At 42.1% G+C, this 26638-nt stretch overlaps 1 protein-coding gene across 2 annotated transcripts; it reads right to left on the reverse strand.

Moving 5' to 3' along the window:
* Positions 1 to 26638, reverse strand: ZC3H6 (zinc finger CCCH-type containing 6). 2 transcript variants are annotated; one of them, XM_069949865.1, is made up of 12 exons: positions 26315 to 26638; positions 17148 to 17346; positions 15151 to 15261; positions 14360 to 14576; positions 13334 to 13464; positions 11336 to 11452; positions 9424 to 9535; positions 8724 to 8833; positions 7713 to 7780; positions 6428 to 6780; positions 6209 to 6304; positions 1 to 5322 (listed from the first exon to the last, which is right to left on the reverse strand). In XM_069949865.1, exons 1-12 carry the CDS (start codon positions 26401 to 26403, stop codon positions 3860 to 3862), a joined length of 3066 nt encoding a protein of 1021 aa, XP_069805966.1. In that variant the 5' UTR covers positions 26404 to 26638; the 3' UTR covers positions 1 to 3859. The 2 variants fall into 2 exon arrangements, with proteins under 2 accessions (XP_069805966.1, XP_069805967.1); XM_069949866.1 differs by lacking the exon at positions 26315 to 26638 and adding an exon at positions 22180 to 23102.

Consider the following 26638-nt stretch of genomic DNA (forward strand, 5'->3'; position numbering starts at 1 on the left):
TTTAAACGTATCTACACTTTATGAGCATATATATCCATGCACAGGTGAAAAGAAGCACAAATACAAAATAGTACAACATATATTTCCAATAATAGTTTTACAAGCCGTAAACCATGAAAAAAAAAAAAAAAAACCCAAAGCTGTGCTCTAAAACCGGGAAATGTCGCAGCTTAAATATTTAGTTAAAACAGCGGAATTAATAAGTACTGAAAATACACAAAATAGGTAAGTACAAAATGCCATGCAGAGTTCATCATCATCATCTACACTATACAATACACGGTAATGACGGCAAGAACTAAATGTTTTCAGAATATAAAAAAAAATCCTGTCCAATTCTCCCTCTAGAACTTTCTCTCTTCACTTTACATTTATATCATAAAATTGCTTAAAACGTCATTCACCTGTAAGAATGCACGGTCATTATTTTATATAGGACTTATGGCGGCGCTCCATCTCCTTAGCCATTTCAACGGATGTGTCACGGACTTGTATTCCGAGTGATTTCCTAATACAGAGTGAGTACCCATGAGGGTAATAGAGGAAGGCAGCGTCAGAGGTCAGGATCCCTATAGTTACCCTCTAAGTACCTTACAAGCAGCATTTATAGCTCCCACATTACACGGACAGGGAAAAAGAGTTGTGACCTACTACACAGCCGTCACAATACTCCTCTCCTCTCTTCATACATACAGCGTCTATAGGTGGACGTATGGAAAGCTAGCCTTTTGTTACCTTTTATTAGGAAACAGCTCACTATCCTCTAATATTAACTTGGCTAAAAAGTTAGAGCTTATCTTAAAGAATTCTTCTTTGTAGTTTGCTTTACTACATATCACCCATATACTGTACATTATAGCCCTGGGCTAAGCCTCCCGCGTGTTGTTCAGCAGTTGTATTGTTAATGAAGTAACCACTAGGGGGAGCTGATTTAATGTGTCACTCGTTATAACTTTCAAAACCTAAACCAGCAGCAGTAGATGTGATATAAAGAAAGTTTGCAATTTACATTCATTAGTTTTTTGTTTTTTTTTTAGTTATCATGGAAAACACGGCACTTCCTGTTTTCTGACTTTTTTTTTTCTTCTTCAAAGAGTCTAAACACAAGAAGTCCAGTGTTTCCCAGGTCATCTGCACTCACAGAGAAGGCGTCCACCCGACCCCTTGGTGCAGTCCCCGGATACTTACCCTTTCCGACGAGTCCCGTTCCTGGAGCCGGTCCCGGGATGAAGATATTAGCGCTTGAAGCCGCACGCCGCTGAGATGAGTCCGATGCCCATAGAGAATGACGGCTACATTCATTCTCTATGGGTGTCGGACTCATCTCACGGCTCCGGGCGCTGATATCTTGTCCCAGGAACGGGACTCGTCGGAAAGGGTAAGTATCCGGGGGGTCGGGAAGGCTCTGTGCCTGCGTCCCCAGTGACAGGTTCCCTTTAAGCTTTGTTTTACAGCATGATAAATACATTTATAAAAAAAAAAAATTGTAAATTACAAACTTGCTTTTTATCACATCTCCCGTTGATGTACATTTTGAAAGTTATAAGGACAGGTACACTTTAACCATATCAGATCACAATCGTGTCAGAGCCCCCATTGCAGACTGCATTCAGTGGTAAACAGAGGCAGCCAGTCCACTGCACAAGGTATGCCAATAAACCTGATGGACTTCACTGATTACATAGGGTCTGTGGAGTTTCTGTCTGGTTTCCATCTTTTTAATGAATTTTTTACATTTGTCTGACCATTTGAATGAATTCTGCAATGGAGCGTCTGATGCATATTTGAACATAGCCTGTAAGAATACCTGTCAGTAAAAAAAACAAAAAAAAACTTTTCACATATTAGAGAGACATGATCGGTCGGGGTCTGTTGTCTGGTCACAGGAGCTCGGAGTGAATAGACTTCTCCTTGCTCACTCACGGTCTGAACACTCAGACCCCGATCAATAAAAACTTTTGACACGTCTCTGTGACTGGTCAAAAGTTTTCTTTTTTTTATGACAGTGCCCATTTAATCTGCTTGTTACATATAATACAAGACAGAGGCATCAGGTCTGCTGGAAGTGAATAATGACTTTGCATGATCAGGCACACACATAAACTCTCTTTCCAATGGTCACCCTTTATAAGGATCCCCCACCCTAATTGAGGTCACCCTGGAATAAGTGTTGGTTCATAGGCCTTCATGTACTAACTCTGCCGGATTCTCAGCATGGATGGAGATTGCCTGGGGTATGTATGGTAACGGCATATATGACAAGCAGCTCAGCTCACTGTTCCCGTTTCCTATAAGGGAACATTCACACAAACCAAAGAAGCGCCACACCATGGGCCCTAATACTCACACTGACTTCAATGGGAGTTTCAGTGCTGAACCACATGATGTCATTGCTGCTTCATGTGTTTCTCCGGCTCTCATTGAAGGCAATGGGAACAGGGTTTGGGGCAAGTGGGAAAGGGCACATTTTCCTTATCACAAACAGTGCTTCTTTCGCTAGTGTGAACATACCCTGCGTCTGGGATCACACATGAAGTCCATTTACAAGAACTGATTATCAGCAGGCGGGAATCCTCTTTGCCAATAATCAGCCTGTGTAAAAGGGTCAGCGACCAACCAACGAAGGAGAAATATTTCCTTCATCAGAGAATCGCCTCTTTTGTCCATTAAAATCATCTGTAGTCACCCACAAATCTTCTCATGTAAATGGGAACTTGAGGTGACTATCATGAAGTTAATAGGCAGCATGGACGTTGCGGTGATTGTGCCACATAAGAGCCATGTAAAGGTTCTGCAGACGAGCACTGATCCTATAGAATCCTATAGCTATGAATAAACACCTCACTTTATAGGCTCGAGACCCTGATAGGAAATCTTTTTGGTTTTCTCAGGGTTGGACCATCTACTTAGATGACACATAATTATATAATTAATCATAATATAATAAAAGGATCTGCAACTTTTTAATAAACGTTATGCTCCAAGTCCTTACTGATACCAAGATCTCTTCTTCCAGTCAGTAAACAAAGAGGCTGAAAATCTGATCACGTAAACCAACGTCAGGCTGGTTGAATCAGAGCCCAAAGCTGTGGACATGATCACGACAGGATTTCAAGCTCTGGATGCAAAGAATGGAGCATGCTCGAGTCGATCCGAATACCGAACGTTCGGGTTCGGATCGACTCGAACCTGGTTCGCTCATGTCTAATACTAACATTCACTGACAGGAGACAGAGACCTTGAGAACAATGAAAAACAGAATGACCAAATATGTTAAAAACTTGCAGTCCCTTTCATCTTACATGGAGCAGAGTTTATTTACATGATAGTGGGATCCCCCTTAAGTTCTGTATAACATCTACACAGATGCCATTTACAACACTGACACTTTTGCATGACTCGCTGTACGTAGTAAAGCAAAGTAAACCTTCCTGACGACTATGAAATATCATATACACAGAAATGGAGCTTAGACCTCCCCGGCTGGTATAGCTATATGGTGACTAGATTTCCATGTGCTTGGTTACAAGCTGAGATATCTAATTTACACTGTATTGCTCAATACCAGGCAGTGAATCGATAGTGCCGGCAGTCCATGAGCACAGCACATACCGTATACATGTATCCTCTTCACATTAGGTCCTATTTACAATGAAAGTGCTTTATGGTAGCCTATCACTTTCTCTATCAAATAATTCACTAAAAAAAATACAATACCACAGAAAATGCAGTCAGCATAGCCAATATCTACACTGGGAGCAGTAAGAGGTGTGAGGTTTACTGTACAAATAAATAAGGGAAGAAGCCAGAAACAGGAAAGAAAATACAAAATGGTTCCTGGGTGAAACAGGGGGTGGCGCTAACAGAATGGAGAAGCCGTGGGGTCAAAGGTTTTGAAAACGTCTTTCAGAGGCTTGTCGTCACCTTCTCCCTCAGCTTTAGTGTCTTGGGCTTGGCTAACAGGAGCTGCTGGTTTGCTCTGCCTTGGATCGCTGTACTGAGGCCTTATGAGTCCGGCCAAAGCAGAGATGGGGAGGTTGTGAACTGCTGGTGGGGGGCATGCCTGTGCTGTTGACGCTTTATTTGCTGCCTCCGTTTTGTCATCAGGACATTCAGCTTTGTCCTCAGTGTCATCCTGACTCTTAACAGCTGGTCCTGGGGTGGGTTCCTGCACCTCCTCTGTTTCCTCAGACTCGCTTTTGCATGGCTTGCCCGCATCGACAGTCTTTTTCTCATGATCTCCATTTTCGCCTATAGGAAACGGAGCAGAATCGGCAGAACTTGTGGCACTGTCTCGCTGACTGTATAGACTGATATTTTTCAGTATAGACCCAGGGCTACTCAACCTACTACTAGAAGGCGACACCTTAGGTGCGTAAGATGAAAGGACTTCTTGGGCAGGTTTAATGGATGTTGGCGGTGAACTTATTGATGACCTTGCTGCCAAGCGAGGATCAACTTTAGGCTCCTTTGGTGCCCCATGCTGGCTATCCGAGCTGGGCGACCTGTGAAGCCTGGACTGGAGGCTTTTCTGGAGACGAGGATCGTTCATTTTGTTTATAATCACATGGGAATCTGCTGGTTCGGTATAGCTGCCTTTAGCTGAAACGCTCACTTGTTTAGCTTTCTGTTCCAGTCTTGGATCCACCCTTTCCAGTCTTGGGTCAGAGCCAGACTGATGCACCTCCGTGACAAGGGACCTGGATTTGTTCAGCCGCTGGTCAGCAATAAGTGGGGGTAATGGCAAATTTATGGAAGAAACAGGGTCAGGTTTTGGAGGGGGAACAGGCAGCAGATCCTCTGGAGCCCAGACAACAAGTTTAGCAAAGTTGGGTTTGGACAGTACAATATCCATTTTAATGTGGCTAAACTGCCTCAGCTTACAGCGGGGGTCCCGTAAACTTACTCCTGGTAACGTGTCTAATGGTATGATGGCGGTTTTCTCTCTTAGCTCCCTCTCAGCATCTTCATCCTCATCATCCATCCCTTTCTGCTTGACATGACCTCCAGGGTGAGGAGGGTGACTAACATTAGAAACATCAGGCTTTACCTTCCTTGGGTCACGTGCGATCCTTGGGTCAGATATGGCACTCTCAACATGATGTGCAGGACTTTGCCCCTGGCTAAGTCTTAGTCTAGGATCAAATGTCTGACCAGGAACGGCCCTGTCTTTTGCTAACCTTGGGTCACAAGTTTGAGGGGCTGACTGCTGCTCTGCGGAGTTACTTCTCGCCAGCTTGGTTTGGTTTCGCAGTGTTTTTAAGATGGAGCTAACACCACTACCATCCTCTTCCTCGCTGCTGTACCAATTCACAAATTCATCTGAAATAAAACAAGAGGATAGTTAATGTTTGTACAAATCACTTCATTAAAAAAAGACGTCAATAGAAAAAAAATTAAATTCCCAATGGTACCTTTTTACCAACTGGCTAATAGAAGGAATAGCAAAATACAAGATTCACAGAGATTGATGATTTACAGGCTGCTGTGTGTACACATATATACAGCCAGCCATCAACCCACCATCTCCTTATGAACAACCAGACTCATAACTTTTATTAAAATATTCGAGTAAAGAAACAGTAGTGGCACTTACAGATGAAAATGCTGGTGCAGATTTCTTTTTATTAATAACGCATGGACATACACTGGGCGGACGCCAGGTAGATGCAGGTAACAAGCTTGTTTCGCGTGACTGCACTTCAACAGGGGTCTGTTGAAGCGCAGTCGCGCGAAACAAGCTTGTAAACTGCATCTATCAGGGGTCTGCCCAGTGTATGTCCATGCGTTATTAATAAAAAGAAATCTTCACCAGCATTTTCATCAGTGAGTGCCACTACTGTTTCTTTACTTGAATTTTGTTACCGTTATGGACACATTTTGCTTGGTGAGCACCACTAAGTATCCAGTCACCACGTCAATATCCAGTGAAACATTGTTGGTAACCTACTCTGGGACTTGTAGTGCCGATCGTTTCTTTCTATTGTTTTATTAAAATATATTTATTCATCCCTTCTAGAAGCCAAAACACACATTTTTTTTGTGCAGTTTTGGCTAATAGGAGCTGTAAAGTGATGACCTATTCAGATGACTCATCCGCATAAGTCATCCAATCTGACAGGCTTTGTCAATAAGAGAAGTAAACACCTGCGTGAAGGAGGAAGGGCTGGCATATTTTAGCATACTGCAAAGTACATGGCATACATACCCTCTTCTCTACTCATGGATCGCTGTGGTGGAGGCTGATTAGTGTCCGCACCATCCATTGTTTTTCCGATTCTTGAAAATAAAACTTTATGCATAGCTAAGAAAAAACAAAAAAACACTGTGTAAATGTGAGCCGTTCTTTATGTCATCTGAACGCTGCCTGACAAATGCCTTACATTCAATCATGTCTACAAAGTGTCAATGATAGAAAGAAACTTACATTCAGGTACGCTGGAAGGTTTCACATTGTGAACAGCCTGCTGGGAGTAGTAGTTCTCATAGTATCCAGGTGCATTCTGGCCAGATTGGTAACTGTTTTGCTGTTGCATGCCATGTGGTTTCTCATCTATATTGTGGTGGTAGGGTGGCATGTGTACATTGGGACCCTCTCTCTGATGGTTCATGCCATGGCCTGGGCCTGCAGGTGAGTTGAATGGTGCGTTCATGCCAGAATTTCCATACATTGGTGGCGGAGGCAGGGGTGCTGGTTCAGGCAGGGGCTCAGAGTTGTACATAGATGGGTGATTTCCCTGGTACTGCATTCCCATATATGGCTGGTTATAAAACTTTGACCTGCATGGAAGGGGACAATTTACATGTTTTACTTAGAAAATGACAAAAATGAACAAAGCATAACATAAAACCATTCGGATTAATATAGCTCTCCCTACCAACCTGACAGTCTGTCCACAATGATCGAACAATACAAGTCACCTGACATTTCTGATACCAGATTTCTTAGATAAAAGGTTTGGACAGTACATTCCACAAAAACAGAGAGAGGAACTCCACTTGCCAATCTGCTCAGTGCTCTAGGCCATGTGTCATTGGTCTTACAGGCCTACTCTGCTTCTAATGAGAAGCTTGTGTATTCTGACAGATGAGGACAAGTAAAATGGGCTAAAGTGTGAGCGGTGAGCACTATACTTATCGCAACGATGTGGTGAATGTCATCAAAGTGATGTTCATTGACACCAACTCCACTTACTAAATCTAAAAATGAGCTCCTATAGTTACTGACTTACAGTAGATCTATAATAACCCCCCCAGTGGTGAGCACAAACATTTACGCAGGTTACCTTCCCAAAGGCCACAGGAGGATGTAATGGGTTACTTTAACCCTTCTGCTACTCTAACAATTTAATTTTTTACATTTTCAATTTTTAACCCACGATTACACAGGTTGCATGATTCCAATTTACATAGATTTTGTTTATTTTCTACTTCACTACTCTTCAATAGATTTTTTTCTGAAATGTAATGTGACCAAAACAGATTGATTACATTACATTTTAATAGTTCCAACAATTGAAAATTAGTTTATTTTTGTTTACATTTTTTAATTAGAAAAATGGAAAAGGGGCAGGGGAGAGAATCTTCATTAGGGGAGGACTAGTTTATTTTTAATTTTTCCTAAGGGAGTTCTGTTCTATAAGCAATTATTTGATCTGCTGTCAAAGAGAAAAAAATGAAACAGGAGGATTGTATGTGTTTATAAAACTCACCCATGTCTTGGCACTTCCTCCATCTCCTCTTCTAGATCATGCTGTGCCTCTTCCTCAGTGTTTAAAACCTGCAGGGAACAAAGGTAATGTCATCAGTAAAGAATCCAGTGACAAGTAGAAAATTTTTTTTACTACAATTTACTAATGTAGTAATTTAGTAATTTACTAAATGCATTACAGGGGTATTCCGCTGAAACATAACTTTCTGTATTGTGCTACCCATAGTGAGATTAACACGTAATTCCATACTTTTTATTATCTATTTAGTCTTCTTTCTACTAGCTCTGAGCTGCTGCTTTCTGCTGAAAACAAAAAAATATGTGCGTAAATTTCTCTTCACCTCCCCCTCCCTTCCCAAACAGCTGATGTAAACAAGTCCCTATCTGTAACTTAGTAATGCCAAGAGGAGTAATCGCAGTGAGTTCATCAGCAACTTGACCTCAGATTAACCCTCACAGTGTTACAAAGAAGCTAAAAAGTTGCAGATAATGCCTGCCAGAGACTTGTTTACATAAGCCGTATCGGAGAGGAGAGAAGGGGAGACTGGAAGAAAAAGCTCATAGTTTTTTGTGTCTTCAGCGGAAAGCAGCAGATCAGAACTGGGGGAAGGGGACTGAATAAATATTAACATGTATGGATTAATTTTTAGTCTAACCCCTCAAACATATGAAAAGTTATGTTTGAGGATAATATACCTTTATATCTGTTCAGGAGATATCAAATAGCTCAAATGCCAAGAGTTGTCCTAAGATGACAACCCCTTAACTTAGATCCAGATCCAACAGCTCAAAGAACCAACCATAAGCTGCTATCTAAAATTTCACTATATCTATATGTAAGCATGGATTTGAGTTGCATTAATGGAGGGTCACTCATGTGCATCTATTTTTAACTCCCTTCAATAATACAAAGGTCTATTCATCACACATCTGTTCACAGCTCCTTCTGTAGTCAATATAGTGTCTAGTATAGTATAGTATATAGTATAGCGTCTGCGCCTTAGGCCTTTACCTTGTGTAGTAATTCTCTGGATTCATCAGTCAGAGGGTCGTGAGAAAATTTGCAGTTGTCTCCTTGGTAGCATTTTGCTCCTGTATGGTGGAACTTACAAGGAAATTCACGTATGGCACAAAATGTTAAGTACAATAAGGAGAGGTTGTACTCAGCAATTCAAAGTGTAGCGAGTATAAATGGAAGGCAGCTCACACAGACTGTAGATAGGGAGGAAAACAGACAGAAGACAGTTTGAAGGGGAGAACCACAAGAGGTGTGTAAAAGAGCAGAGAGAAAGCAGAGCAGCCACAGAACACCTAAACACACAGACCTCACACATCAAGCATGTATTACAAGGAGGACAGCTCCACACGAGAAGAACCAAAGCCCAGAAGATAGCTGCAAACTAAATATTAGGGGGGCTGAAAATGAAATAAAACTAACACTGCAGACTGAAACTTGGCGAGTCTCAAGACAACCACAATAAAGGCAGAAACCAATTATTCCATGTCAAATGTGTCCACAGGCTTTATGGAAGGTTTATTGGGGTGATGAGTCTATGTGTAAAGAGGTATCGTGTCTTATTCTTACAGCTATGGCTGAGCCATGAGCCAGAGAACTAATGCTGTATCCAGACCTCATAGGAGGGAGTTGGGTATGACTGCCTCTCTGATCTCTATATAATAAAAAGCACATGACACTTGACAAAAAAGGATATTATGCATGTAAATACAGTTTTCTCCTCTTGTGCAATATCCTTGTATGTAAAATTTACAGATTTCTTTCTTTTTTTCTACTTCTGCATCGTGATCAAACTTGCACTGGTCTCCCTGAAATAAGAGCAAAAAAATATTAAACTCATTTACAAGCGTTGATGAAAAGTGACCAACATGAATATAGCAGTCCTGTCTAACACCCAGGTCAGATACCTCGTATTGTGCCTCCTTGCATAGTTAATCAGATTTTAGCAAAAGTTAACATGAAAGGTTATAGTGGCATGGTTGATAAATCCTGAGCTCTGTGCCAAGGACGCATCGAAGATCTAACTAAACATAGAATCGTTACTGTGAACAAAATACCAAACTCATTTAGTCTGTTTTACATCTTTGCAATTCAGACATTAAGGTATGTTCACACTGAGCAAATGGGGTGGAAAGATCCAGAGTGAAATTCCACCTTGCCTGGTGTGACATAGCCTGTCTATGAGAGGGCTCGGGCACCTCCGCTCCAGCCACTCTCCGCGCAAAGAATTGATATGTCACAAGTAGAGATGAGCAAACCTGGAGCATGCTCGAGTCAATCCGAACCCAAACTTTCGTTATTTGATTAGCGGTGGCTGCTGAACTTGGATAAAGCCCTAAGGTTATATGGAAAACATGGATATAGTCATTGGCTGTATCCACGTTTTCCAGACAACCTTAGAGCTTTATCCAAGTTCAGCAGCACCAGCTAATCAAATGCCGAACGATCGGGTTCCGATGGACTCGAGCATGCTCATCTCTAGTCACATGTCAATGACGCGTCGGAATTCCGTCCTATTTGCTCAGTGTGAACATACCCCTTAGGTAGGAACATAACTTTTGTGAAACTTTCCTTTGTCATTTCAAGGAATCATAATCATAATATTTTTGGGGGATAGAAAAAAGGTTTACTCCAAAGGTTTTTCTCCCTTTTTTGTTAAACAGCTGTCATGATACCATATACATGTATATTTTTTAACGGTTACAATATAAAACCTTTATATAAAGAAAGACTTTATTTCCGTTTCTTTTTTTATTAATCACATAATACTGTTTTTTAATTCCATAACATGGCGCAGTTGCTATCCACTGTCGTATGTAAAGTGTAAAACCGCTGAGGCAAAGCGACAGTGCCCTCGCAATAAACTCCAAGCCTTGCTCGGGCAAAACTCATACGGCCCTTGGCCTCAACAAGTGGGGTGCGGCTTACCACAAAGGGAGCATGGTTTCCCATGTCATCTTACACTGGCAGGAGTGTGTGAGTGATCAGTTTAGTAAATTCCTCCCATTTTTAGTTATCGGTGCAAGCAAAGCTTGGGGAAAACAGTTAGTGGTTTACTACAGATTTCTATTATTGGTTAGACCCCACTGATTAGCAAACATATTAATAACATATTCTGATACTATGCCATCACATGCCCACATTGCCTTATACAAGTGTTTCAGTACAAAAGACTGCGATCAATACAACTCTAGTTCCCAACAGATCATGATTGAAGCATCTCCTTAGTATTTCACATGTGATATAATTACAGCTGGTGCATCAGGTTCTCTTTGTAACCTCACATCATGCCACGTTGGGGGTACTTGATGACTGTTGTTCAGAAAGACAGGGCTAATATGAGTTTTTTACATTTTTAATAGCGACTGTCCAGGCACTTCAACGCGTGGGACACTGACCAGGTACCCCCCCCCCCAAATCTTATAATCAGTTGGGGTTATAGATCAGATAGATATTACATGTGTAAAGAGTATGCTAGTACAGACATCTCGTGAAGACCACTTTCAGCACTTCAATCTTGCCAAAATTAGTGACTTGACTATGATACATAATTACTACTCCCGGCCATTAAGTTCCCACCTGTTTTGTGTAGGTTGAATGTATTTTACCTTGATACAGCGTCCCTCCAGGAAATACTTGCAGATCTGCTTCCCTTTGCGTTCCACTGTATGCTGGTTAATGAATTCTTGACTCATTGCCACCCATTTCTTCACAGGTTTGCCCTCCTATTAAACAAAGAGCAGACTGTTAGTGCTACAATACTGGAAATTCTCCTTCCTGACCAGCAGCAATAACGATTTATATGGAATTAGACGCTTTTTCCACCACTGCATAGTCTCAGTATAAAATATAATGTGAACTGATCGTCAGAGTCTGTTTCACAGGAGCACAAGGGATTTTAGGACACAAAGAGCAGAATTCATGATACTATGCGCCTGGCGCAGAGTGGTAAAATGGAGCAAAATTTCACAACTTTTTACTGATGTCCGCCATGCTTGCCAAGTGGGAGGGGCTTATGATAAAGGGGGGAAGATTTCCTGTGTGATCTTACACTGGTGAGGGTTTACTAAGGACTGATGTGGGAGATGCCAGTCATTGTATCACCCCCCATAACTTCCTGCTATTACCACTAGTTTAGTCTCTAATCATTTATAACCTGAATTGCTGTAACCCACTGCTAAATAGCTGCCATTTCTGATATACTGTACAAATGCATTACCCCCTAAAAAATGCAGCCCCGTCAAACATCCCCATTCTCATCTGCTATCTTATAGCTTTCTTATCACTTTTGTCTGCCAGACCTGCACCCACTCTGTGGAATTCACAGGCTATATACTATCACATATATGTGCCGTTATATCTACTAAAGGGCAAAGAAGACAAGTAGTTGCACTGCTTCTTACCCTTGTGCCTTAAATCACCACTTGTCAACATGTTTGCTGGAATCTGCATGGAGACTTATGATCTCTTTTATTCAGGTAATTTTGTAAACTAATGTATGTATGTATGTGTATATATATACATATATATAGAGAGGGATATCTGGCTATTCCCGTGTTTTGAGACTCGTAACTGAGGCTCCACGGACCCCTTTTTTGCATATTCAAATTTTGTATGGGACAATCAATGGAGACCCGTAAATGAGTACTCCATTGGAATTTTTCACTGTTCTCCCTGAGTTCAGTAATTGTTGTGTTTTGTTGGTCTATTTATCATTGCCCCAGTAGCCAGAATCCTGCTCCACACTGATGAGGGGCAAATACCCCTAAACTGCAGTCTGTGGATGGATGCCTAGCCTTGGTAACCCTTGTCTTATGTCGTTATACTCGCCACAGAGTTAGACTTTGACTCACAGGGGCCACCCTGGTGTTTCCCTATTTAGGTCCCAAAGCTCGCAACAGAGTGAGGACTTGAGGGACTACGTATCAGGGTGGTTTGGTGTTCTCCCCCTAGGTGGCACCCCTTGGCAATGGGCTTCCTTCTCTGGAGAGAGGGATATCTGGCTATTCCTGTGTTTTGAGACTCGTAACTGAGGCTCCACGGACCCCTTTTTTGCATATATATATATATATATATATATATATATATATATATATATATATATATGAGACACATGTAAAACCTACACGTGCAATTTTAGCAAACGCACAGCGTCACAAGGTGCTGCTCATATGACAAGGCACCAGTGACTGTAAACCACTGGGTGTACCAGGTGTCTACACCCCAATTATACATGCATGTGGTTATAATATGACCTTTTATTTTATAATTCAGTTTTTGTGTCTGTCAAAAGGGTAAAATTTGTTCCATACCCCAGCAGCATAAGAGTTTGTCTTTCATGTCTTATACAGTCTTCACAATAACTGCAACACATTCTGACATACTGTACCAATACTATGTTAGTAACACTTTCCTAATGAATTATTTAAGATTTTTCTTTTAATACTTATTGAGTGCGAATGCAAAATTAATGAATGGTAATCTGAATCTAATGAAGGATCCAGGAAGCCATTAATATTTGGCTATGTTACTACACTAGTCTAACTGAATTCAGGACTCTTTATACATTAAGCACAAAATTATCTGACATTACGTGTGATACCAACCTCCTGGAAGCCGTCCTGATAATAAGGGTTCGGACCTTTATGACCACCTCTTCCTCTGCCTCGATCCTTATGTATTGTTTTCTTGTGTGGACCAAGGCCACGTCCATAATAAAACCCTTTCTGTTCTGGTCCTGGAAAATATCATTTGTAAAGAAAAGCAAGTTATTTAAATGGTCCCCTTTTTTTTCTTTTTTTCAAACAACTTCCCTCCATTGACAGCCTGTTGGATTCCTATTATATTTATAAATCACTTCATATACCAAAAATTACTCTTTACCCCACAAAAACATGTATAAAGTCACAGCAACTAGGTGGCTCCCTTCCCTCAAATCTGCGGTCCACTTCTTTTGTCCGGAAAAATTTGTCTCTAGTTACAGCTTGATTAAGACAAATCACAGAAAGTGGGGGCAGGGTTTTTGAGAAGTGTAACAATTTGTGAAAAGACAACACCAACTAAAAACCTGCGTCTTCTCTCAACCAAAAGTTCATCTTTCACATCCATTGCATCACTAGAAGACCATAGAGAAGAAAATACCACATAGAATGGGAGTTTTCTTCCCGCTCTCAACAGCAGCTCCCTTCTTAACTACAGAGTCTTAAGGCCCTATTCCTCGGACCGACTGGAGGAGCAAACAAGCGCTGTCAGCGTTCGTCTGCTCCATGTTCCCCCGCTTGCTGCCACCGCTATTCCACATGTAGGCAGTGAGCAGGTGAGTCCGGGGGGGGGGGGGGTCCCGGGTGATCGCTGATCAGCCGGGAAGCCCATAGCATATAGCAGCGTCTGCTGCCGACACTCCTATTCCGTGGAATAGGGCCTTTAGAACCAGGGAGTATATCTTTTCATCCTGCTCCCTTGATATCGTAGAAGTAAGAAATCAAATCGCCGCAAAGTTTACAGTATATTAGATATGCCCTTGGTGGTGAAAAGGTTAAAGCATCCAATCAGAGAAACTTGCCAGCATGTGGTCTTCACTATAAACAGGACAAGGATCAATGAGTAGAAGTGAGTGTGTTTTAAGTGGTTACCTGTTGGCATGCCTTTCATGCATGGCTTCTTATACGGAGGTTCGTTTACGTCAGGGTTTTCCTTCGCTTGTCTGTAGTGTTTCAGTTGTTCAGCATAATCCTCCTCGTCTTCTTCATTGTAATTCCCATCACTGTAATTGCTGTAGCTGTCATAATCAGGTGGGTTTTTCTTGCTATGCATAGATTTTGAGGAGGACATGTAATTGCCATGTCCATGCTGTAAGATGGTAAAACTGAAAGTTACACGCTTCTGATACAATGCATTAGACATACACTTTAGCTGGCCACTGATATTTTACAATCGTTTGAAAATCTAATGTGTATGAGTATCAATCATGCATCCAACAAGATGTGAGAGACAGCCTTAAAATTATTTGGCATGCCCCAAGCCAATGTCAAACCATATAGGTTCTATGGTTGCTATTGACTGCGGCATCTAAATGGATGAATGACCGGGATTATATCTGTTGTGTCAGGGTCCTCTCCACACCTTCATGTACAAATAATGAATAGCGGCCACAGAACCATGTCAGTGCACACTATGCACGCTCCATTGTGTGCTGTGGGGAGTTCTGATGCGGGCGTGCACGGATGCGCCTGCATCAGTACTCAGCGGCGCTAAAGATCAACCGGCCAGTACGGCCAATCTCTTACAGCATCTGAACATAGCCTAATACTGTATAAACACAGCACTTATACGCACATAAAATCCTTAGCTTAGGTTGAACAAATAACTTGTTAACACAAAGGTATATTACTTATGTGCATAATAAAAGTCACTGAGAGCTTACATGTTTATAATGGGAGTCATAATCTCTGTATGATGGAGGTTTCCGTGGCCTCTCAGAGTGGTCATCATCTGAGCTGTAGTCCGAGCTCTCATCGCTGGATGGTGCGCTGTGCTGGAGAAACATGAGGGGGGAAGTTTTAATTACATAGGAAGCCTTTAGGCAGAGGTAAACAAGGCTTTAACCCTTTAAGGACATGGCCCATTTTCGTTTTTACGTTTTCGGTTTTTCCTCCTTGTGTTTAAAAGGTCATAGCACTTGCATTTTTCCACCTAGAAACCCCCATGACCCCTTATTTTTTGCGTCACTAATTGTACTTTGCAATTACAGGCTGAATTTTTGCATAAAGTACACTGCGAAACCAGAAAAAAATTCGAAGTGTGGTGAAATTGAAAAAAAAAACGCATTTCTTTTATTTGGGGGAAATGTGTTTTTACGCCATTCACCCTGGGGTAAAACTGACTTGTTATGCATGTTCCTCAAGTCGTTACGATTAAAACGATATATAACATGTATAACTTATATTGTATCTGATGGCCTGTAAAAAATTCAAACCGTTGTTAACCAATATACGTTCCTTAAAATCGCTCCATTCCCAGGCTTATAGCGCTTTTATCCTTTGGTCTATGGGGCTGTGCGAGGTGTCATTTTTTGCGCCATGATGTGATCTTTCTATCGGTACCTTGATTGCCCATATACGACTTTTTGATCGCTTTTTATTACATTTTTTCTGGATTTGATGCGACCAAAAATGCGCAATTTTGCACTTTGGGATTTTTTTGCGCTGACGCCGTTTACCGTACGAGATCAGGAATGTGATTAATTAATAGTTCGGGCGATTACGCACGCGGCGATAGCAAACATGTTTATTTATTTATTTATTTGTTTACTTTTATTTAAAACCTGGGAAAAGGGGGGTGATTCAGACTTTTATTAGGGGAGGGGGCTTTTTACTATTAACAACACTTTTTTTTTTTTTTTTTACACATATACTAGAAGCCCCCATGGGGGACTTCTAGTATATACACTGTGATCTCTCATTGAGATCTCTGCAGCATAGATATGCTGCAGAGATCCATGAGATCGGCACTCGTTTGCTTTCGGCTGCTGCAGCCGGAAGTAAACGAGTGCCGAGCCGAGGACGGCGCCATCTTGGACGCGTCCCCGGCCGGCATCAGTAACGGAGATCGCTCCTCCGGGACAAGGTCCCGGAGGAGCGATCTCCCCCACTAGACACCAGGGAAACGTTGCCTCCGGTAATCGGAGGCAGCTGTCAACTTTGACAGCTGCCTCCGATTAGCTAATTAGCGGGCACGGCGATCAGACCGTGCCCGCTAATAGCGGCGGTCCCGGGCTACACGCGGCACCCGGGATCGCGGCACTTCAAAGCGGGGCCGCCGCGCGGCCCCGCTTTGAAGTGCAAGTGAGGACATAGGACGTACCGGTACGTCCTATGTCCTTAAGAGGTTAAAGGGTTTATTCAGACTTAGAAAACATGCCCGCTTTCTTCTAGAAACAGTACCCGTCCTCTCATCTGTTTGGGGGTAGGTTTTGCAGCTCAGTTCTACTGAAGTGAATGGGGCTGAATTTTAATACCACACAAAAACTGAGGACATGGGTGGTGCCGTTTCTACAAGAAAGTAGCAGTGCCATTTGTAATCCTAGGTAACTCCTTTAAACCTGTGAAGGATAAATAGTAGAGATGAGCAAACCTGGAGCATGCTCGAGTCCATCCGAACCCGAACTTTCGGCATTTGATTAGCGGTGGCTGCTGAAGTTGGATAAAGCCCTAAGGCTATGTGGAAATCATGGATATAGTCATTGGCTGTATCCATGTTTTCCAGACAACCTTACAGCTTTATCCAAGTTCAGCAGCCCCAGCTAATCAAATGCCGATCGTTCGGATGGACTCGAACCCAATTCCCTCATCTCTAATAAACAGCTGAAATACAGGGAGATAAGAGTGCCAAAAATAAAACATGCAGAGCTGCAGTATCCACCTTATGCTTGGTTCTATGGCGGCGTTTCTTCTTTACTTTTACTTCTTTTTTGCTCTTTTTCCGCTTTTTTGACTTTTTATGAGACCTTTCTTCTTGCGGCTCTTCCTCTTCCTCTTTCACCTCTTCCTTTACTTCTTCAGTTTTTTCCTCCTCAAACCCGGCATCATCTATTTCACCGTCTTCCAACTCACCCTCCTTTCTGTAAGGAAACAAAACAAGTTCATGTTAAAGACCAACTAATAATACAAAGGAAACAATCCCTGCTGATCCCTCCATAGTGATGCAATGCTTGGGGGTCATGTGGGACCATCAACAATGCAACCACTGAAAATCTGCCACCTTGGCTTTCTGTGCCCCTATAATACTGGTGGTGATATAGCTGTCAATCAGCTGATCGCCATGTGTCCGGCTCCTGGAACCTGCAGCTAGTCTTAGATTTTTACCTGCAGGAGAAATGCATTATATCTTGGCCATTTGAGCTACTGATCCTGAACAGTCCAGGTCCCTCTTTATGGCGTCCATATGACAAACATAATTACCAGTACATGTATGGCCTCTAAATTTTTCTCAGCTATTTATGGTTCCATTGTTTATGGATACAGTTCTCGAAAGAACCGCACTACCATAGCTATTTCTTACATTATCAGACTAGAGCGAAGCTCTTCTCTTCTCTCCCCATCTCTCTGCAGTCCAGGAGATCCGAAAGTAAATTTATGGAGCCTTAGGGCCCTATTACATTATCGTGCGAAAAATCGTTATAGTTTGAATTTAAACGATAATTTTCCTGTGTAATTGCAGGCAACGATCGAAAAATCGTTTGTATGTCGTTGATTTAGATTTGTACCTAAAATTATCGTTAATCGTTCACTGTAATTCCACATTGGTTCACTAATCATTCAGTGTAATTGCACATTGTTCATTGTTTTGCTGGGATGAGAACGAATAAACGATCATAGTAACAATCGCAATAACGATCGGAACTAACAACCATTGTTCTGTGTAATATGGGGAACAATTTTAGGTTAACGATAAACAATCTCGTTTGCGATCGTTTATTGTTAAAAATCGCTCTGTGTAATAGGACGCTTACTCCTGCGGTGAAGAGGGAGGTGGGGTAGAAGTGCTTACAGGAATGCTTCTCCCAGCTCCTTAAACATGTCATAGAGGCTTGTGAAATATTTTTCAGTCAGGGTCTGGGTGCTGAGACTGGGTGAGGTAGGGAGAAGCGCTCAGCAAGGCACTTCGCTACCTCTCTGCTCGCTGCAGGGGACTGATTCTTGAGTAAGTCTATGGATCTAATGTAGCGAGGGGAGAGGTGGGGGGACCCCAACCAGTCAGATTTTCTGACATTTCAAAGTACAGTAAATCCCAAATGAAGATCTATGAAAAAAATACTTCACAAGAGGAATCCAGGGTAGAACAGTGAGAAAGATATTGAATCCCCATATCTGCCCCTAAAGACTGGGGAATATATAGTTCTTTCCAGCCACCCTGTCTTCTGGTGTCACAAAACCTGACTATTTAGTCTATTATTATTACCACACACTGGTTAGAGTTATCAATCACCTTCTGAGTAATAAGGCTACACGTACATAACAAGGATTTAAAGGGACTATCTTACCATCACAACCTATTCTCCTCCAATAAAATAAACACAGGTTAGACAATGTCTGGGGGGGGAGGTTGGTCATAGGTCTGTTATGTTCCTCAGTTATGATTGGATAGTGTCAGCCAGTGGAGGGGCGTGTCCTCCCATGGTAACACCCAGATGGCTTTTTAGACATAGATTCACAGTAAAAATAACAGGTGGACGGTACAACACAGAGCTATGAGAGGATGATCCAGGATTTTCACTTTAAGGGGATTACAGGTATATATTTGGAGAGCTTATAAATTGTTCAGCGACACGTCAGGATTAGAGATAATGGAACAGCGCTGATGTTCAGATTCGTACGAACTCGAACCATCGGTATTTGACTAGCGCAGTCTTCCCGTTCCGTGGGGAAGGTGGAGACAGCCCGAGTCCCATCTGGAAAACAGGAATACAGCCTGGGCCATAGGTTGTATCCCTTTTTTCCAGGTGGGACTCAGGCTGTCTCCACCTTCCCCATGGAACGGGAAGACTGTGGGAGTCAAATACCGATGGTTCGAGTTATTACGAACCTGAACATCAGCACTGTTCCATCATCTCTAGTCAGGATATCAGCAAAAAGTTATCCAACATATACCCAGGATACCCAATGACTTGGAGGAATTTAACCATTAAAGCAAACGTCATAATAGACGAACAAAGCAGATATAAGGCACATGGTAGAACTAAAAATACATGGTAGAAAATACAGTGATGGCAGCAGGATTGCCAGAAAGTAGTAAAAGCTAATAGTCTGGGTGTATACAAGGCCGACACTAACACGTGACTGCTTATGCTGCTGGAGGGTTGTCAGGAATAAGCCGGCACACTAGGCAGCGAAATGCCCTGGATATAAACAGATACTGGACATGTTATTACTATAAGGACAAATGCAATAAATATCAATAGGATGGTATGGAAGATGGGTTACCTCCATTGCAGGAATATTATAAGCCAGATCACACTATAAAATAACTCCCATCTCTCATTCCTTCCCATAAATGTTAGTAAGTGACCCCTCTGGAATTACCTGTATTTCTGCCGATTACTATAAAGCGTGATCTGATATTATATAAGAGACAATTACACAAACAAGATCTAACTAAATATGAGGCCGTGCAAGGACGTAAGCCAGAAGGGCGCTCATTGACAGCGCCTTCAGAAGGCCAAAGTGATTGAGCGGCCAGGCCACATGAACGATATATCCTGAAATATCCTGCTATCGGCCATACATCCCATTTACACAGGGAGATGTGCGCCCAAAAGCGAGGAATTTTCCTACCACACAAAAGATGTGATCAGCCGAGGATCGGGCAGTTTCTCGCTCCGTGGCTGATCGCTGTCACTTTTGCATGTGTCATTTATCAAAGGAAGGTTTTTAGCAACACTCATTGCTGATAATCGTCCCGTGTAAATGTGGCTCAATACATACAACTGTACCATGCGTGGCTTGTATGGAGCGTATTGGGTTAAGATCCACAGTGCAGGGAGAAAAAGGAAGTGTACCTGTGTGTTTATGACTTCTCCAAGAATAACAGTGGCAAAGGCTGTGTTCAAACAAGGAATGTTGGGAGTGTCATTGCAGTGCTATTAAGGTACAGCAGCGTCTTCACAGAAATGATGAAGTACAGCCTAAAGATACTTCAATAAAGGAGAGGAAACTGGCAGGGGAGGCGTTACAGGTGCTTTGCCTTATAGGCTGGGTGTAAATGCATTGAAAAAGCTTCGTGTTTTACAGAAATTCACAGCAATCTTTGGCCCTGCAAATTAACAAAAAATGTGTTTTCCAAGCTATGTATACTGGTATATTCCCACTTTCAGGTCTTTATTTGCAATTTAGGAAAACAAAGCCAGGAATGCATATGAAATAAGGAAAAGTCACAGTCTTTCCTTTACAACCTGCACTCCATATATAATATGTTTCTGGCTTTGGCTTCAGTGATTGCAATTAAAAACCTGAATGTGTGAACACACCACCACTAAAGACTTGTAAGTACATCAGGACTGTTTCTACAGGATAGGGGACAGGTAAGAGATTGCGGTGCCGACCTCCATATTTTCATGCAGCTCCTTTGTTTTGAATAGAGCCACAGCACTATTCATTCCTATGGAGCTGTCGGAAAGAGACGAGTGCTGTACTCTGCTCCTTCTGACGGCTCCATAGGAATGAATAGAGGTGCGGGTCACGCACTGTACCCGCGGCTCTATTCAAAACAAAAGGAGACGTGTGCCAATACAGAGATCGCCAGGCGGTATGGAGATCAGCCCTCCCCCCGCCATCTCTCACTTGTTCCTCATCCTGTGGATAGGGGACAAGTCATTTTATCTTGGAATACCACTTTAGCCACCTTGTGATTGAGGTGATCATTAGGAGAACAATAAGATCGATACATATCAATTCTATAGGAGAATGCAAAGATAATGACCCGAAGCACACAAGCACTAAAGCATAGTGTAAGAAGATGGTTATGTGTTGGAATGGCCGAGTCCTGACCTGCTGTGGTATGAGCTGTGCAGATGCATGCCAGACATCCCAGAAATGTACTGACACATTGCAGGGAGGACTGGTCCAGAAATTCCCATAAACACTGTGTACATTTCACTTGCAGCTACTGGAAATGTTGGGTGGAGGCAGCTGCTGCTACAGAGCGGTTTACAGGTTATTAAAGGGGTACTCCAGAGGAAAAAAATGTAGATCAACTGATGTTAGACAGATTTGTAAATTACTTTTATATAAAAATCTCAACTCTTCCAGTACCTTTCAGCTACTGTATGTCCTGCAGGAAGTGGTGTATTCTTTCCGGTCTTACACAGTGCTCTCTGCTGCCACCTCTGTCTGTCAGGAACTGTCCAGAACAGTAGCAAATCCCCATACAAAAACCTCTCCTGCTCTGAACAGTTCCTGACATGGACGGAGGTGGCAGCAGAGAGCCTTGTGTCAGACTAGAAAGAAAACACCACTTCCTGCAGGACATACAGCAGCTGATAAGTACTGGAAGGCTAAAGGATTTTTAAACAGAAGTTAATTACAAATATGTATAACCTTCTGACGCCAGTTGATTTAAAAACATTTTCTCTGGAATACCCCTTTAATAATCTGTAAAAGCTGCCTCCGCCTAATATTTCCAGTAGCTGCAAATAAAATGTATGCAATGTTTCTGAGAATTTCCGGACCAATCTTCTGTGCAATGTGTTTCAGTACGACAAAGGTTTGAGGAGTCACACACTTTTTCTCCCTGCACTGAGGATGTTTACGCAGTATGTTTGATAACATGAGCAGTACTAATGGCTGTATGTTACTAGTTTAGTTAGATTGTGTTTGTCAATTATTGTGACAATATCAGACCACATTTTCTAAGTAGTCCATGCAGAAATTCAAGTAATTCAAATGGGTTCACTTACTTTTTTCTTTCTACTGTAAGTGCGTTGGGTTCCTGCTCCACAAGACACTGAGCAGCCATTTCAATGAATCAGAGGCCAGCTGATAATAGAGATGGCTGCTGTGGGTGACGGGGCTGTCCAGATTGGCTTATACCTTCAAGTAAACTGATTACTGACTACTGATGTCTGACAACTTCCTGTACAATACACACAATACACATCCACACCTAGAACCTACTATACATTACACATCTCTAACTTACTATACAACTTTTATATTCCATCATTACAGTTCTATACTGATACCTTACTATACACTGCATACAAGCTATATCACTACTACTATACACTGATACTACATAGCTACACCTATACCGTACTGCATTATATACATCACCAACACGTACTACTCTGTAGATCACATAGAAACCATCCTTACACATGGAAGGTATAGGTGGGGACTGTATGAGATGTATAGTAAGCTACATGTATGGATGTGATGGACTGTATGTGTTATACAGTAAGGTATAGGTGTAGACATGTAGCAAAGAATGACATGTGATACACAGTATATCACATAGTAGGATTGGATGTAATCTATAGTACTAGTATAGAAGTGTAGTGATATATTGTATGTGTAGTAATAGTCTATGTGTTATACAGTAAGGTATAGGTGTAGACGTGTAGAGATGGATATGTGATAAATAGTACAGTAGTACGATTGTATGTAGTGTATGGTAGTTGTATAGAAGTGTAGTACGGGATTGTATGTATTGTACGGTACAGGTATGTATGTGTAGTAATAGAGTCTGTGTGATATAGACTAAGGTACAGGTGTAAATGTGTAGTGGTGGATCACATGTGATATATAGTATATCAAATAGTAGGATTAGGAGTGTAGTGATGGTGGATTATATGTAATGCACAGTAAGGTACAGGTATGTATGTAATGTATAGTAAGGTACAGGTATGTACGTGCAGTAATAGATTCTATGTGATATAAAGTAAAGGCCTTGTTACACAGGCAGATAGGCTGCAGCCAGCATGTGCCAACATTTGTGTTCCACACTTGCTTACTGCGCCTTACCAAGAGACGATCAATTCAATTCATCATTGTCAGACACATATAACCTGTCTAAATAGGGCGATGTGCGGCTGACAACAATGCCCTGACTGGGCCGCACAAAAGAATCAGTCAGCTGGCGAACTACCCAGTTTGCTTGTTCATTGGCTGATCACTGGCCATGGATGGACAGTCCATGTAAAAGGGCCTTAAAGGGGTTATCCAGCACTACAAAAACCTGGCCACTTTCTTCCTGAAACAGCACCCTCTTGTCTTCAGTTTGGGTGGGGTTCTGCAACTTAGGGCCCTTTTACAGAGAAAGATTATCTGACAGATTATCTGCCAAAGATTTGAAGCCAAAGCCAGGAATGGAATTGAAAAGAGGAGAAATCTCAGTCTTTCCTTTATGACCTGATCTCTATTTATAGTCTGTTTCTGGTTTTGGCTTCAAATCTTTGGCAGATAATCTTTCTGTGTAAAAGGGCCCTTAGGGTGTGTTTACACGGACAGATTATTGAAGCCACAGCCAGAAATAAACTATAAACAGAGAACAGGTTATAAAGGAAAGACTGGGTTAAGGGGTTATCCAGCGCTACAAAAACATGGCCGCTTTTCCCCCTACTGTTGTCTCTAGTTCAGGTGCGGTTTGTAATTAAGCTCCATTTACTTCAATGGAACGGAGTTTCAAAACCTCACCCAATCAGGAGACAACAGTAGGGTGAAAGTGGCCATGTTTTTGTAGCACTGGATAACCCCTTTAGGCTTCAATAATTGGTCAGATAAATCTGTCTGTGTAAACACACCATTAGTTCCATTGAAGTGAATAGAGCTTAATTGCAAACTACACTTGAGCTGGAGTATATTTTACTGTACATCACTTACAAGCCATCTCTGTGCATGTAAAGTAGGTGTGATGTGTGGTGATGGATTGTATGTACAATAGAATATACATCACTACTAGGATGGAGAAAACCTACAGTAAATTTGCTCATCTCTAATCACCACACATCTACACTTACAGCTTAGTATACATCACATACAACCCATCACTACACATCCACACCCAGTACATGACATATACATACCTCTACATCACTCTCACTACACATCCACACCTAGTACATGACATATACATACCTCTACATCATATTCACTACACACCCAGTACATGACATATACATACCTCTACATCACTGCCACTACACATCCACACCCGTGGACATCCACACACCTTACTGTACATGACACACAAACCAACACTACATACCTATACATCACTGTCACTACATAGCCACACCCATACCTTACTGTACGTGACATACAACCCATCACTACATACCTATACATCACTACCCATCCACACCCATTCCTTACTGTACATGACACACAAACCAACACTACATACATTTACATCACTGCCACTAGACATCCACACCCATTCCTTACTGTACATGACATACAACCAGTGACTATACATCTCTACCTTACTGTACATCACACACCAGTCACTATACATCTCTACCTTACTGTACATCACACACAACCAGTCACTATACATCTCTACCTTACTGTACATCACACACACCAGTCACTATACATCTCTACCTTACTGTACATCACACACAACCAGTCACTATACATCTCTACCTTACTGTACATCACACACAACCAGTCACTATACATCTCTACCTTACTGTACATCACACACAACCAGTCACTATACATCTCTACCTTACTGTATATCACATACAACCAGTCACTATACATCTCTACCTTACTGTACATCACACACCAGTCACTATACATCTCTACCTTACTGTACATCACACACCAGTCACTATACATCTCTACCTTACTGTACATCACATACAGCCAGTTACTATACATCTCTACCTTACTGTACATCACACACCAGTCACTATACATCTCTACCTTACTGTACAGCACACACCAGTCACTATATATCTCTACCTTACTGTACATCACATACAGCCAGTTACTATACATCTCTACCTTACTGTACATCACACACAACCAGTCACTATACATCTCTACCTTACTGTATATCACATACAACCAGTCACTATACATCTCTACCTTACTGTACATCACACACCAGTCACTATACATCTCTACCTTACTGTACATCACACACCAGTCACTATACATCTCTACCTTACTGTACATCACATACAGCCAGTTACTATACATCTCTACCTTACTGTATATCACATACAACCAGTCACTATACATCTCTACATTACTGTACATCACACACCAGTCACTATACATCTCTACCTTACTGTACATCACATACAACCAGTCACTATACATCTCTACCTTACTGTACATCACACACCAGTCACTATACATCTCTACCTTACTGTACATCACATACAGCCAGTCACTATACATCTCTACCTTACTGTATATCACATACAGCCAGTCACTATACATCTCTACCTTACTGTATACCACATACAGCCAGTTACTACACACCTGTACATCACACAACCCATTACTATGCACCTGTACCTTACTGTACATCACATACAGCCCATCATTATACAACTGTACCACATCTGTACATCACATATGACCAGTTCCCTCTCATGTTCAGGCCTACCTGATCATCCGCTAGAATACCACACCCCGCGCTTTATATCCACGATCCATTACATATACAATTAGAATAAATAATGCACAGAAAATAAATTGATACACGTCTCTCTCACCGATCTAGGTTTTTACACCATACCCACCACAATGGTCGTAATACATGAACAGAATTGTTGACATCTATGGCCGCCATACCATTCCCTCCCTGCCACTCCTCACAATACACGACATATAGGTATCGACCCCCCCCCTCCCTCCCTTAGATACACATCCATTACAGTGTCCCACAATGAATGAGGCTCATGGACATAGAGGAGAGCTGGTAGCCATGGTAATACAGAGGAGCACTGGAGATGGCTGACAGCAGTACATGTACATGATACACAACACATCCCATAGAGACAGATGAGAGACCCCCCCCCATCCCCCAGACATGAGACAGAAGAAGAAGAGAAGAAGAAGTAATTACTCGACCTTTCCATGTCCCCTGCATGCTGCCCCTCTGTCATGTGGGGGTCTGGGGCTGGGTTGGGGGGTCTGGAGAACAGGCTCTCAAAGGCCATGTCTGCTGGGAGCCCGCCTGCCCTACACACTCTCTCTACTCTTACGGTTTTTTCTTATTAATTTTAGTTTTTCTTTCTTTTTTTTTACACTGAAACCACGAGGAGGAGGAGGCCGTGTACAGCATACATCCCTGCTGCACGGCCGGAGCCGGTGCAACACCGTTCAGTGCCGCCGCCGTGTAACGGGTGAATACGGTGCCACCGGAAGCAATCAGGGGAGCTAGAATGACCACTT

Source organism: Dendropsophus ebraccatus, chromosome 13 (assembly GCF_027789765.1).
Source record: "Dendropsophus ebraccatus isolate aDenEbr1 chromosome 13, aDenEbr1.pat, whole genome shotgun sequence".
NCBI lineage: Eukaryota > Metazoa > Chordata > Amphibia > Anura > Hylidae > Dendropsophus > Dendropsophus ebraccatus.